Source organism: Scatophagus argus, chromosome 9 (genome assembly GCF_020382885.2).
Source record: "Scatophagus argus isolate fScaArg1 chromosome 9, fScaArg1.pri, whole genome shotgun sequence".
NCBI classification, from domain to species: Eukaryota; Metazoa; Chordata; class Actinopteri; family Scatophagidae; genus Scatophagus; species Scatophagus argus.
Window position 1 is genome coordinate 3063850 of NC_058501.1, and position 15006 is coordinate 3078855.

The following is a 15006-nucleotide window of genomic DNA, read 5'->3' on the forward strand; positions in this document are numbered from 1 at the left end:
GCCTTTTTCTTAAAATAGTTTCCTATGCAGCGACTCTTCTTTGGAGAGGCAGTATGGCCATGGAGCTGATTACAGCCGTTACAAAACCTCCTATTTTTATGAATGTCTTTGAGCTCTGATAGAGAGAGACTTCCCTATTTGTTTTCTGTGTGCAGCTCATAATGTCAAATCATTGGATTATGATTGGATTTGATACTCTGAGCAAAATGATTGGTAGATGTTGGCGTGGTTTGCAACTCTAAGTGAATAATTATGATTTGCATTGTTAGTGCACATCAGTTGATCATTAAATTTATATGATCTTTATATAGTGGGATGTAACTAAATGTATTTGTACATATTCTCTGAGTATTGGCATTTTTTCAAAAGGAAACATACTTTTTACTCCACTATAGTTAGTTCACAGGTCTGAATTCTAGTTACTTTATAGTTAAATATTCTTCATTCAGAATGTATCATCACTATATAAGAGATGAAAGTGACATATTTCATCATTGGAGGGAACTCACTCCAATGAAATTCGTGCTCTGCATTTAACTCACCCAAGTGACGTGCACACACACACACAGCAAACCCGGGGCAGTGGGCGACCGCATGCAGCGCCCGGGGAGCAGTGGGGGTTAGGTACCTTGCTCAAGGGTAAATTACCCAAATTGTATGTTAGTTGTATATTAGGTCCACCTTGACCAGCTGCATTAAAATGCCAGTGTAAATAAAATGTCATGAGAGCTAGGGGATCTACAGTGTGTGATAATGATAATGATAATGATTTGTTGGCTTTACTTTTGCAAAAGACCGATATCATCACACGTCTTAAAACATTTCTTCAGATAAGTAGCACCCAACTGTAAACGAAAATTCACAATTTCACAGGGATTAATAGTAAAATTACACAATGCTGTTAATTCCATTCAGTTTTATTTGTATAGCACCAAATGACAACTAAAGTTGTCTGCTGAAAGTTTCCAAATAGAGCAGGTCTCCACATGGAGAGTGCGATAAATCATGTCCCTCAGCTACACTGAGAACAGATCCATGCATGTGATCACAGCTAAGATAACCTTCAATCTTTACGGTAACATCAGCTTAACCCTTTTGTTCTGTTGGCACCGGCTCTAGGTTCTTGTTGTAAAAGTACTTGTATCTTTTACTGAAATAAAAGTAGAAACACCACCGTGTGAAACACAACAAAAGGGTCACAGAGGACCTCCTCAAAGGTAGCGTTATACTCGCAGCCATGACCTTAACAAGCAACTGCCAAGATGAACACGATGTCTACAAAAAAAAAAATGTGGTGGCATCAGGCTCGCCCAAAGATATGGCTACGACCCCTGTAAAGGTCGAGTGAGTGTGCCACCCCCAAAAACTGTTCGTGCTGCCTCCCCAGCATAAACATACCTGTGCTGCTGCCGACATCATCCTCTTTCTGTCAGGTGGCGGCCGCTGCTTTACTGGCACGCGAGCTCGGACATCGGCCTCACATTTTTGTCTACATTACATTATTATTTGGCTCTAAAGCCCTTACCAGCCCCCCCTCCCTTTTTGGCATCCTGGTTTGTGTGCAGGTCCTGGTATATCAGTATAGCAGTTTAAGTTATCATTGCTTCTTTAGGATGAGCAGGATTATCGGTGGTCGTGCTGGGTCTGGGCCCTCTTCCACGGGTCAAAGTGTTCAGTGGGATATCCACAGTTTCTTCAGCCTGTGTGTGTTCCTCTCATTGATTTCTCTAACATCTACAAACGGCCTCTGGGGAGAAGTTACTGTACCAGAGCAGCTTTCTCTGCTTGCATTACCTGACAGGCTTTCAGGAAATCTTTCAAATGCAGTTAACTCACCGCCATCTGGTTCCACCGGTATGCAAAGTTACTTTCAGCGCCATAGCAACTTGAACGCCTGTCAGCTTCTTAAACATGTCTCCTCAGCATTTGAACATAAGCCCCATAGGGGATGTCTTTTCCTGCCATATTAAAACATTAGATTCGTTCCATGGATGCACTTTTTTTACAGACTGTGGTGTGCTGCTGCATGCTGGATCAGGACAAACACATTATAACGAAGGGCCGATTCAAAGTGATGATGCTGTGCATTCGTCTCAATTACCACTGTGCTCCAGTCAAAGTGAACAGGCAGCAGCGTGAAAACACTTTCGGCGCTTTGCAGTCCACAGATGTCTTCAGACCGCGCTGATCTATATCACTTTAACAGATGCAGAGCTGGGACTCGTTATTGTATACATACACCGCTACGCCATTGTTCTTCTGGTACCTCTGAATTACCGATGCAGCTGCCGTGGTGACTGCAGTACAGACATGATCAAACTGGAGATCCCAGCCAGCACATAAAGACACATGACAGAGGCAGAATGGAGCTCATGAGCTCACTGCTGCAGGATTTAGATTATTGATGCAGGGTTTGGATGGCTCTGATAGCTTTAATCTCAAAGCTCTCTTTAATCCCATCTATGTACTCCTGTAAGTTAACTGACAGTATATGTGATATTATTGTGGCAGAAATGGACTGCTGGATATTATCATCAAATGACAGTCAGCTGTGAGTTTTTGCGAAAAGGTCAGAGATGACATGAATAGGAGTATGAATCATAATCATGGAAAATCATATTATTTGATCATTCATTATCTCAAGTCATCTGCATGGTTAGAATATAATACCTAAATATTTCCTCCAATGCAGGAGGTACAGAACAACTTTGTTGGTGTACACAAACAGCACACACACACACACAGATTTTTGTGTATTTGATTTAGGAATTTATCTTCATTATATTAAATAAATCACAGCAGTCGAGAAGATCAACTTTGCTCTTCTCAGATGAAATGAGGAAAGGCGCCGCTGACCTGCACACAGTGACCGGGTCTTGCAGAGGGCAGCAGTCTCAAGCAGCAGCACTGACATCAATCTGGTTCACCATGAAAATATTCCTCCTCCTGCAACACATTACAGGGCGGGGTTGGCTCTGTGACGGACACTCTGCGGGGCGAATAGACACGCGGTGCTCCCACGGAGTCCTCCAATCCTCGCGTCCAGGGGCGGGCTCTTGGAGGTCGAAACCAGAGAGAGAGAGAGAATCCCAAAAATGACATCTAGATTGCGGTGAAGCGGGGAGCGACTGGGACGCTGAGAGAAGAAAGAAAGAAGTGAGCGCAAGAGCTCAGTTTAAGGATCCTAACCAATCCAGACGCAACAGAAAGGCGCAGCAAATTACGCACGGTTTCCTCTTTGGATGCCTCTGGCTCCAGCACGGACTTTTCTCGCATCTTTGGAAATGTAGTTGCCTTCTTGGGAAAATCTCAAGAAAGGCATTTGTTGTTCTAAGTAGTTGATGAGAGAAGTGAGAGCCGCTGAGGCTCCGTTTCCTGTTTGCCAGCGCGCTGCAGCTGGGCTGAAGAAGCCCCGCAGGGCTGAGTGAACGCCGGTCCTCCTTCCCCGCTTCAAACCACAGCCAGTCCGCAGCGAAACTCGGTGGAAAAAAAAAAAGAAAAATGTGCGACCTGATGCCAGCCTCCCAGCCCGCGGAGAAAATCGGCAAAATGAAAAAGTTGAGGAGAACTTTGTCTGAGAGTTTCAGAAGTATTGGTGAGTAGCGGGATGTGTTTTCCATTTTGCAGTTCTTTGTGTAAAGCCAGAGTTGAGAAATGTCTCCAGCAGCAGCAGCAGCAGCACTACAGCCTGCTGCTTCCTCCCGAGGTGATGTCTGCTCACAGTTGGTGCTTAGCAGCCATGGAAAAACCCCATTAACTTGGCCTGTCCATATTTCCTTTACTCCCCCCCTTTTTTTGTTTTAAAGTTTATAAAGAGTTAAAAGGCAGTAAAAACATCGAAATGTTTTCCTGGAAATCTGAGGTTGAGAATTTGAGGTTGATTGCGCAATTCTGATCCTCAGGTTTTCCAGAAATATGATCACAACCACAGCTTCAGAGACCTCGTTGTGTGTATTTTTCCGGTCCAACCTCATGTGCAGAGTGTGCTTTGACATCTGCATAAATACAGTTTTATTGTAGGGAAATAAATGCCATGTAGGAACAAACGTGAACTCTGTGTAGGCTCAACTGGTTTTTACAGTGCAGGAGGTGAAAGCCCGAGGACTCAAAGTGAATTATTTCACTTAATTCACCAAAGGTGGCAAAACTGAAGCAGGTACTGTTGAAAACCAAGCTGAGCAATAATGACATCAGTCATGTGGGGTTGAAACTGGTGATCTGATCTGAATGTGCTGATTTGTGTTGATTAACTGATTAATCCTTTGGGTTCACAGTTGGTTTGCATCAAACAAACGCCAAAAAAAGAAAGAAAGAAAGAAAGAAAAGCAGAATATCTGAACTGGACCTTTATTTATATTTGCCATTGCCAAACCAGTTTTTAAATTGCTAAATTTCCATGCAAGTTAACTGATTGATTCATCTTCATTTTTTTTAAAATAGTTCAGCCAATCGATATTGACCACCCAAACACATTCGGGACATTTGGTTAGTGTGATTCCTCGTTGCTTATCAGCCACCATACTTTACTTTACTGTGACACAGACGGATCAGCTCGTACGTCAGCTCTGATCATCGTTATAAGTCATCACCGTGGTCATCAAGCATCATCTTCAGCATCGTGTTCCAGTGTCATGTACAAATGTACTGGATCATAAAAGTCATCATCCGTCACTGTGCTGCGTGTTTGAGAAATCAGCATAGAAAGGAAAAACAAGCACATTTCCTTCATTATTTCACAAGAAGGAGGCACATTATAAGAAGGCGTTGCTGCAGACTTTGCCGCCGTTGGAGCAGAACTGGATTTTTGCAGCTGACGCTCTTTAAAGCTGATGACAACAAGTCGCCCATTCAGTTTTTAACAGAAAGTCAGTGCTGTTATTATTAAAGAGGATGTTTTAAAGTTAGTGTTGTCAAGATATGTGCTACACGGGACATTTTGTTAGTAACTGTCAGACATTCTGATCATTGAATAATCCACCAATAATAGTTCAGTTAAACAATTGATTGATGCCTCCATAACATGGTTCCTCACTGGGGGTGCTTGGTTAGATTGTGGAGTAGCTCATTTGATTAAAAAATAATTGAAAAGGATAAATAATTGAAATAAAAAAAATAGCCCAACAGGCCAGAACTAGAAAACTCACAGATGTTACTAGGAATCGGCCAATATGGTTTTCCCAGGACCAAATGAGACCGTTATTTGAAACCGATGTACATTTGCAGTAAAAAAAAACAACAAAAAAGCAAGAATCTTAGCATTAAAATTTAGAAAAAAAACAATGATGCAATGTAACTAAGTATAATTTTCTTAAGTACTGTGCTTAAGTATAATTTTGTTGCTAGTATTTCAATTTTTTGCTACTTTTTTGTACTTCCACTTTGCTGCATTTTGGAGGCAAACACTGTACTTTTTACTCCACCGCATTTACCGAATAACTTTAGCTAGTAGTTTCTTTGCGGAATCAACTTAATAAAAAAAAAAAATAGAAATCTACTATTTTGAACAATTAGTTTTAAATGTATTTATCTGCAAGCTGACCCAAAAAAAGCACAGTTTTTTTTTTTTTAGGTTTCAGTCTTAAAAACAAAGAAAAGCACCGTATGTTCACATTTGACCAGCTGGATTAATTGGAAAAAAAAAACACATAAGTGATCAATTGAGTATCAACATCGTTGCAGTTTTACTGTCTGCCAGCAGACTAATTTGTTAATCAAACAACATCAGTGCAGTGTTGGTAGTTGGGCGTTGGCGGTGAAACGTGGGCTGTGGCTTTGTGCAGGAGAAGTGCGTTAGAGATAAATCCCTGCACCACCACTGTCATCACGCTCTCTTTTCTCTCTCGCCTTTTAAATATCTAATAATAACTACTGTGCTGCTAAAGTTACCTTGTATGCGACTACGTGAATAAAAGTCATCTCAGATATTTAGCCACATCACTGGTTGTCAAGGTGCGCCCATCATACCTCTTCTTTCTCTCTCTCTCTCTTTGCTTTGTTTTCTTTCATACACACAAACGCATCCTGCTGCTGACACACACACACACACACACACACACACACTCTATGGCCTTTGAAGCAGCGTGTGCAGAGATTCAGCCCGTAAGAAAAGATGAGAAATGAACAGAAGTGAGCTGGGGTCGATGTTGTGGGAGAAGAAAGATTGGCATTGACTTTTCTGCTGTGCTGACGCTCATCTCCTATTGGCCATCTTTCCTCCCATCTAAATCAACACATCTGAGCATCGATTGGGCTCTCGCTCTGCTCTACGGACGCTTTAACAAGCACATTCAAGAGCCAGCTTTATTGTTTACGTCCTTGTAACAGTTTTGGTCCAAATGGTCCCAGTGAGCAGGGCAGCGTCACATTTGAAATTAATGCTCTGTGTAACGTGATGCATTGTGGAACTTTTCATTTTAATAGCTTCAAACCTGGTTAATGAGCCGGCGCTGAGTTCTAAACCTTTTGTGAACTGTGAGCCCAGGTTTGGTGCTCAGGAACCAAGTCATTAGAGAGCTGTCAGTTTGTCATGAGGATGCGAGGGTGGCAGGTTTTGTTTATAGGATAAACAAGAAGGCATCGGATGGATAAAACGCAGCCTCTCAAACCACGATTAAGGCGTTCTTATTGAGGATGAATCAAAAAACAAATCAGCCGTGACCCCATCATTAAGAGACATGTGGGACCCTGACCCCAAGATTAAATATCTATGGATTCAAGTTAGGTTCTACCTCAAATGAATCATTTTTCCACGTTTATGCTGTTTTATAGTCTTTTTCAAAAAAAAAAAAAAAAAAACTTCTGAAATTATTTCCTCATTGTCTTCCCCTCAGAACAGTTAATTATTATTTTTCTGCAGTTGTGAACAAAAGGTCAGTCCCATCCCTGGACAATAACAAAACTCGACCAGGGAAGTAAATTAACAAAGCACTGCTGCCGTCGAGGTGGCCCTTGAGCAAGGCAATTAACCTTCAGCTGCTCCTGAGGAGATGCAGAGTGGCCAGCAGATCAGAGTGTGGCCGTGGCTTCATGGTGTAAACGTGTGTTTAAGAGTACATTGGAGCAAAGCTGGCACGTTCGCGGCCCTGGCCTCCCTGCTGCAGTTTGCACAGAGGGAGTCAAATCTCCTTACAGCTTACAGGCAGGAGTGGCTGATCTTCTATCATGGTGTATGTAAATGTTATATGACAGTAGCAAGATATAGTAACTGTTCTGTAACTGTAGCCGTTCTTCATCACATTTGATCATTTTCTTCCTTTATTTGGATCTTACGAAACTGCCAAACTAAGATTCTGTCAAAATGGAAGCTTCGAGGTGACACGAGGACAGCGATTTCAAGTCTTACGGGTTAACAGGCGCAAATAAATACCAGGATGGCTTCAGTCAGTGCAATATCAAAAAATAACACAAGAGAGAGGTGCATTTCCACTTCCAGCTGTCGCTCTCACGTCACCTCAGAATGTGTTACGCACTCGTGCTGCCCAACTCATCGGCTGCATTTTGCGTGAATGGTGATGTCACGCGATAACCCGGCCCGGCGTGGCACAGTCACTGAGGCGTGGCTCCTGTGGTGGAAACGGTGATGGCAAACACTTCCGGTGTGCACGTTTCTACTGCTGCATGACACGTGTGTCGTGTCGGTCACCCCTACTCGCGGGGCAGCGAGGAGAGCTGGATCCTTCTTCCGAGCCAGTCAAACGCTGTGGCCTCATTACCGATGACACTGTCACTGCGAGGGGCCTGTGGCGTCTCATGTTAGTCAAGGCTCTTCTCTGTTCTCTGTTCCCACAGTGGGGGAATGAACTCTGCTCTGCTGGAGTCAGGACAGCCCATGTTCTACTGCAGGCTGTAAACACACCTTGTCAGTCCACACCTACACATGTCATGCTCAACCTCAGCACTTGTAATGTACCCCCTGATGTGCTTTTGTTGTCACTTTCACTTTTAGATGACTTGTAGCGCTTGTTCCTATCAGGCCTTTAATGTCACGTTTTTCCTCATTCCAACGTTTGGAAAATGATGACAATTTGAAGCCTTGTTGGGGTGTGTGTGGCAGTAAAGACAGATTGTGTTGTCTCTAACCCTGTCTGTGATCAATATGTTTAAATGTCAATACAGCTGATCACTTGATAGAGGTGTTGTCAGTATGTCCATGTTTATTTTCTCAGTCAACTTTTTGAGAAAGTGAAAGTGTGGACATATGTTGTTTTTATATGTAGAAGGCATTTCTTGAATTATTGTGGAGATGGCACATCTATGTAAATGGTTATAAAGTCCTGAAGAGTTTTTGTGCTTACCTGGATAAATCAATACATTTAATATACTGTCAGTTTTAAAAAATACCTAATGAAGACTGAGGTTTGTCTGTATTCTGGTCATAAAGTTACTTCAGGTGAATTTATCCACACATCAGTGATGTTAATTTACCAATGAAAATGCTTTCTCGCTGTGAGAGGCAGGTTGGCCTTCTTAATGCTTTCCTCACTGCTTTGATCAAAAGGCAATTTTATCCAAGTGAGAGATGCAGTGTGAGAAGCTAGACACAGTAATGAGGTGTTGTGGGTTTTAATCCAGAGGTGCCATTTTTTTGTGTGTGTGTGTCTTTTTCTACAGTGAATTAGGACAAAAACAGTCTTCTTTCCCTTCTGTAACACTTTATGTCTCCCTCTTATCATTTCTATCAGAGAGTGAATCTATTCTTTTCTGTATGCGCTCAGGAAATAAATATAGTATAAAGATTATCTGAACAAGAGCTCTCTGACGGCATCTCACCCGTCTTAAAACCTGAATGTTTTGACAGATGAACGTTCTTCACTGAATGCTCCTAAGACAGCACAAATTTTTGTCTGGGATTTTCCTTAAAAAGCTTTAAAAAACATCTTATTTATTTTTATCACATGCAAAAAAAAAAAAAAAAAAAAAAAAAAAATCACATGTAATAAGTTTGTGGTCAGCGCACATCCTCTCTGCACTGCTGGGTATGCTAACAACACATAAATGTGAACTGATCTCTCCATATGAATATGCGGATGTGAAATACTGTCATATCCACAATAGATCATTGTTTGTGTCAACGTGTGCTTATTTTCTGCCTACATACCACTGCCATATCTCTATGAAACTGGAGTCTCATACTGACCCTATAATACCGAAACTTGCAGTTTTTAAATTTCAGTTTGTAACATATTGATGGCACAACAACGTTGATTCCACCTGCTGTCAGTCTTTATGCTTAGCTCAGCTAATTGCTGTCTGGCTGTAGTTTCACGCATTACGGATTGAAAGTACCCGTATTGATCTTCCCATCTTACTTTCTACAGGAAAACAAATCAGCATATTCCCAAAATAATGAACCATTCCTTTAACTCTCATTTATTTAATTAACAGTGTCTTACCAAGCTTTGGCAGGTGAACATTTTAGCCAGTGGCCATTGATTTTAGCTGTAGCTCTAAGGACAACTTTGGCTGGCAAGTTTAGACAGTTGTAAGTAATTAACAAAGTCTACAAAGTGGCAAAACAGCACCAAGAAAACCCTGGCTCTCTGGTTTACATTCTCTCTGCATGCTGGTGCCTGTATGCTACATATACACCCTGTCAAAGGCCGGTAATTAAGCTTGACATAAGTATAACATTGGCATTTGAAATACAATGTGGCAGTGTTTCTGTGGTTTGAAAACCCCAACAGAATAGCATGTCTTGCTGTGGTTAAGTGATCTAGGTGATTGTAACATGGTAGCTTTTGAAATTTAACAACATTCGGGATAGTTGGATAGAGTTGTTTGAATCCACTCTTTAACGTGTAAACAATATCATATTGATGTTTTAAGCTTATCGCCTTAAAATGTTAGGAATGTAACTTCGGTGTGTCATTATCAGTCAGAGAAAAACAGATCAGTATCATATGATAATACAGAAAGGTGATTATAATGAGATTTTTCACATTACAGCAAGATATTTTCACATTATTACAACATTCAAACATATCATGTTATCACAAGAGACTTTTTATTGTACCAATGTAAGTTTGCATGTTATGTAAGATATATTGGTCGACAAGGTGTCCATTATGTAAAGGCTTTCAGCTTGGGGCTGAACCTGACCTATCTGTCCGTTAATTCCTAATAATGGATCCTTTGTTGGTCATTATCTTATTTATACCATGGTCGCTTAGCAAAGAAAAAATAGACCATTCATTTTTTTTAAAGTTTTACAACTTGGCTACAGGAGATATTTCTATTTAGTTTCTCAGTTACGAGCCAGAAAGTTATGCTGGCAAGATTCAAAGTCATAATGCTGCATACAGTCGGCATATAGTGCATATAATTTGACAGTATGTTTAAAAAGAAGACAATCTAATTATTCAGCCATCTTAGTGTCTATAAATCTGCCTTAAGCTTTTCACCAAAAAATGATAGTCAGCTCCAGCTCCAGTAATATTTGGTGAAACTGTGAACGTGGAAACAGAGTTGAGGATTACTTCAAGCTACAGCAGTTTGAATACATTTCCCACTAAATATTTTCATATAATGATTATTTTCACTACGAAATTTTAACTCGACAGTATGAAATGCTTTTCTTGTCCATTGTGAAGTAAATCTTAGGTGTCAGCCAGTGCTGAAGCTTTATTGTCTACCTGCAGCCTAATCCATTGTATTGAGTGTGGATTTGTGGCTGTGATGATGCTGTCTGGAGTGTCTGGGAAGTCTTTGGGGAACGTGTGTGTGTGTGTGTGTGTGTGTACGTACTGATCCTCTGAGGACAAGGAAGCAGCAGTTTAACGGCTCAGTGGCTGGGCTGACAATGCTTCCGAACACTCACTCTGACATAAAAAAGTCATTTCACCATGAATCAGCCCCCAGAGCAGTCTTTTAGCCATCTGTACTGCCTTCCTCATTAGACAACATAATCATGATGAGGAGTTAATAACTGAAAAAAATCATCATTTGCCTTTTCAATAATGCTTTCCACAAGCATCTTGAATTATGAGAGTGACTCAGAAATCAAAGCTGCAGAAACAAACAAACTGTTTAACCTCCTCCTCATAAATGAAGAATATTGATGTCAAATAGAACACTGCCTTCCCCTGCAGGAAATCTGGGCAACGCAGTGGATTGTCAGTGTGGATGTAGACATAATAAATTATTGAAAAGCTTTTTATATACTTATACTATTTGAAGGGTTTCTCTTTTTTTCTCACTGAAGTATGGCTATTTCAGAAAGAACAGTTGTAGTTCTGTTTTGTGGGAGATCATGATACATCTGTATATGAATAAACCTAACCATAAAGTGGAGACCATACAGCAGCATCATGTCGCTCTCAAGGATCCACTATGACATACAACACCAAAGTCACATAGATGAACCATCACTAGTGCCACTAGTGGCATAGTCAGCAAAGCTGCCAAAAAGTGGTCATGTGACCAGGCCTGTCACAACAGCTACTCTTGTTGGATAATATATTGCCCCAGAAATAAATGCCATAAATGAAACTATTGAGATTTGAGACTTTTTATATAATCAATATACAGATTCTATGAAAGGAATATGGAAAAAATATTAAAATGTCCTACATAAGTGAAATAGAAACAAAAATAAAACCACACCACCAGAACAAGTAAAACCCACAGGCTTTTCCCAAAAACTGCATGTAAAGACAACAGACAACACTGAGGTGAGCACAACTGATCGAGGTTGTGCACATATATTGATAAGCTGATATGTGTATCTATGATAAATGAGATATCTATGATACATTTCTTCCTGTCTGTATACATGTTCCCTGTAGTCAATTTAAAAAAAAAATGATTAGAAAACCTGAGGTGGCTTGGAGTTTTTGACAGGTCTGCCAGCTCTGCCTACCTAATTTACATCTCAAATTATGATCAGTTTGAGTCTGCAAATTCAGTCTTTAACCCGTTTATGTTTATATATTCTCAGACAAAGGATATATGTATATATATATATAGGTATATATATAATTTGGCCTTATTAATGTCAGAGCTGTGATGTCATTAATGTGGTGATGATCCCTTTGATATAACCTCAGGCTGTAATGCGTTACAACAAAGTTTACTGTTTTAAGCAGATTTCACACAAAGACATGATGTCATATTGTAAATACCACTTGAATTTCTGCTAATTAGGATTGACCACAACCACAACATTACGTGAAAACACTGAATTTATAAACTCCATTTTAATAATAGGTTGAACAAATGTGAATCTCAGAGTGTTATTTTTGAACCGGCTGACATAAAATGTGATTTACATGAGCTGTCTTTACAAGGGTTTTAAAAAATCACAGTTATTAATCTGTCTTTCTCTCTCTTTCTTATTTTACCTATAAAAGTTCACTTTTCTTTTTGGGCAGAGTATAAAATGTTGCTCGCTGCCCTGATGAAACTCAAACCAAACCTGGGCCCTCACCACTTTAATGAACGCTGCATGAATACCTGACAAATTTCAGCAAAGTGACAAGGTTCTTTGTTGCCTCTCTTCCCTGAAACTTTTTATTTTGTTCATTCATCAAAAGATGTCAATACGATAATGTCTGATTTTATCTTCCTTTCTTCTTTTTGCAGCTTTCAAGAAAGAGGACAGCGGCTTTGATGAGGTAGGATGAAAACAAGTGAATTTCAGAGAGCTTGTGACATTACTGGCCCAGTTTCAGGGCTATACCCGTGTTACATATACATAATTGTTCACTAAAATTATTCATCAAGGTCTTGTTGGCCAGATGTTGTCAGGACTGCATTGCAGTGCATTGCAGCTGATTTTTTTTTTTTTTTTTTTTTGAGGTGTGGGGGTCTGAATGCTGCTATAACTCAGTGCATATGGTGTGTAATATATTCATGTGTAGAGCATGGTGGTTTTTCCTCTCATCTCTGAGACGTCCCTCAGGGTCAGTCAGTCGCCGTCACAGAGCTTCTCTGGTCTGCCAAATGAGACTCCACCAAATGCACCGATCAGATTCTCTATGCATGAGTCCACCCAGGGCTCCAGACTTGTTTCACATCCATCTCATAACCACCTCAAAACACTGTGCTCAATGTGCTGAGGTGAAAACTGTGTAAAAAAAACTGTGTTTAATCCCCATTATTCATACTTTGAAATTCTGTCTCTGTCTCAGTGGAAATGAGTGGTTGATGAACCCATCGTAAGCTAATGACCAAGGTCAGCTCATGTCCGCATTGATAGCTGAGGTTGTACACATTCATGGCCTCTTCTCATTCACTGTGACTAGGTAGCGTGATCTGGTGGATTGAGTGCACGTTTCTCCTGTGCTGCATGATGCAGTATAATGCAGGCACGTGCCTATAATTCCCAGAACCCTTTTCCTACCCTGGTCTCAGAAAAATTCACACTAAATGGATGAAATGTGGTGTACAAACGTGCCAAGTGAACAGCATATTAAAAGAAGTTTCCTGTTTAAAAAATATATATTTTTGGATTTTGGCTAAAAATTGGCTTATATGTATTGTATATTCCAGTAAGAGATGAAGCGCATATGAGTTAAAGCTGCATTTATATGTTTTTTGTTCCTGTTTACATGTTCAGCAGACACTGAGTAACATATCATTCATTTGTAGTTTTACGCAGTATACTAATATTCAGTTTCTACTTAGCTCTGTTTTAAATTGTACCAACCACTTGAGAAACAAACCTACCTCTTTAACTGCTAAATGCTCAATTCTGTCAGTAACAGATAGTCACAAACTGTGTCTGCCTGTCAGCACGTAGTGTTCAGTTGCTTGGTCAGAGCTTTTTCACTGAAATATGCTGCCTGAGAATCCTCACACAGTAAAGTAACAGACCCTGAAACTAAAAACCAAAAAACGTTGCAGACCTGAAGGGAACTGGAGAGTTGGTGGTCATTCTCTGTGGGTTTGTCAGTGTGAGTGATGTGCTTCACATTTCACTCAGCCATTTTAATCTTTAATATAAAAATACTGATTATCTCTGCTTTGTAGGAATGAATTTACAGCCAAAAAGGTAATTTTTCCATGGTCTTAAATAGTAAGTGTGCTGTTTTATTTACCATAACGTGCGTGGTATTTTACTGAGTGTGAGTCTCCATGTAAAATCAAGAAATTATAAATGATGCTTTCAGGAGTGGGCAGTAACATTTAGAAAATCAATTAAGAAGCTGTTTATGGTTAAAATAATCAGACATGAATGTACAACTCATATCAGAATCTAATCATAATCGAATCATAAAGTGGTCCTGCTCTTCGACTGTCAATATTTTACACAATGAAATTAAACACCAGTGATACTGAATGGATAGTTGCCTCAGTGTAAATGGTATTAGAAATTAGTCTCAGATCATATTTGTTGGATTGAGTAAGCCTAGGTGCACCTCTGTTTCTGTTACTTGTTGCCACAAATCCATCATATCCCAGAAATGTATTAATTTATCCTGTAGATTATTTTTATTCTCCCAGGAACGGTGTGATGGTGTTACAGTGTAACATATCGATTCCTCTCAGATTGTCTCTCAGCCTGCTGTTGTAGGCAGCTGGTTGATGAGGCAGTCAATAGGTCTGAAAATACTGGCATGTTGTGTTTGTATTGACAGGGAAATCCTGCTTGGTTGCTCTTTTGAGTTAAAGTAACAGTGAGTGTTCATCTGTGCTCAGCCTGCACCTGCTGCAGTTGGCCACCTAAAGCTCTGACCTTGTTACAAACAACCACATGGCCGCTAAGCTTTCGGAACATTTCCAGTGTGTTGTCCGTGATCAATAAATAAGTGATAAGACAGCTGGATGCTGTGTTTATGTGGCAGACATGTTGCTGCTGTGGTTGGTTGTTATTATATCTATCTAGATATACTCTATATGCATATATAATGTTCAGATATTTATCAAATATTTGGGGAGCAGTATACCTTCCAATATTCAAACATAGAAAAAATCATTGAAAACAATACCCAACCCTTTTTAAAAGACAACAAAGGCACATGATGTTCTTCACAGATTAAAAGCATAGTATGCAGGACTTGTCAGCTG

The 15006-nt window shown here is 40.1% G+C and overlaps 1 protein-coding gene across 1 annotated transcript in view; it reads left to right on the forward strand.

Moving 5' to 3' along the window:
- Positions 1-3092: 3092 nt before the first annotated feature.
- cdk14 (cyclin-dependent kinase 14) overlaps positions 3093-15006 on the forward strand; it is a 163549-nt gene continuing 151635 nt past the window's right edge. Inside the window, exons 1-2 of the mRNA XM_046400560.1 lie at positions 3093-3595; positions 12580-12611. Coding sequence (XP_046256516.1) covers positions 3502-3595; positions 12580-12611 — 126 coding nt within the window. The 5' untranslated portion in view covers positions 3093-3501. The remainder of the gene's footprint in view (positions 3596-12579; positions 12612-15006) is intronic.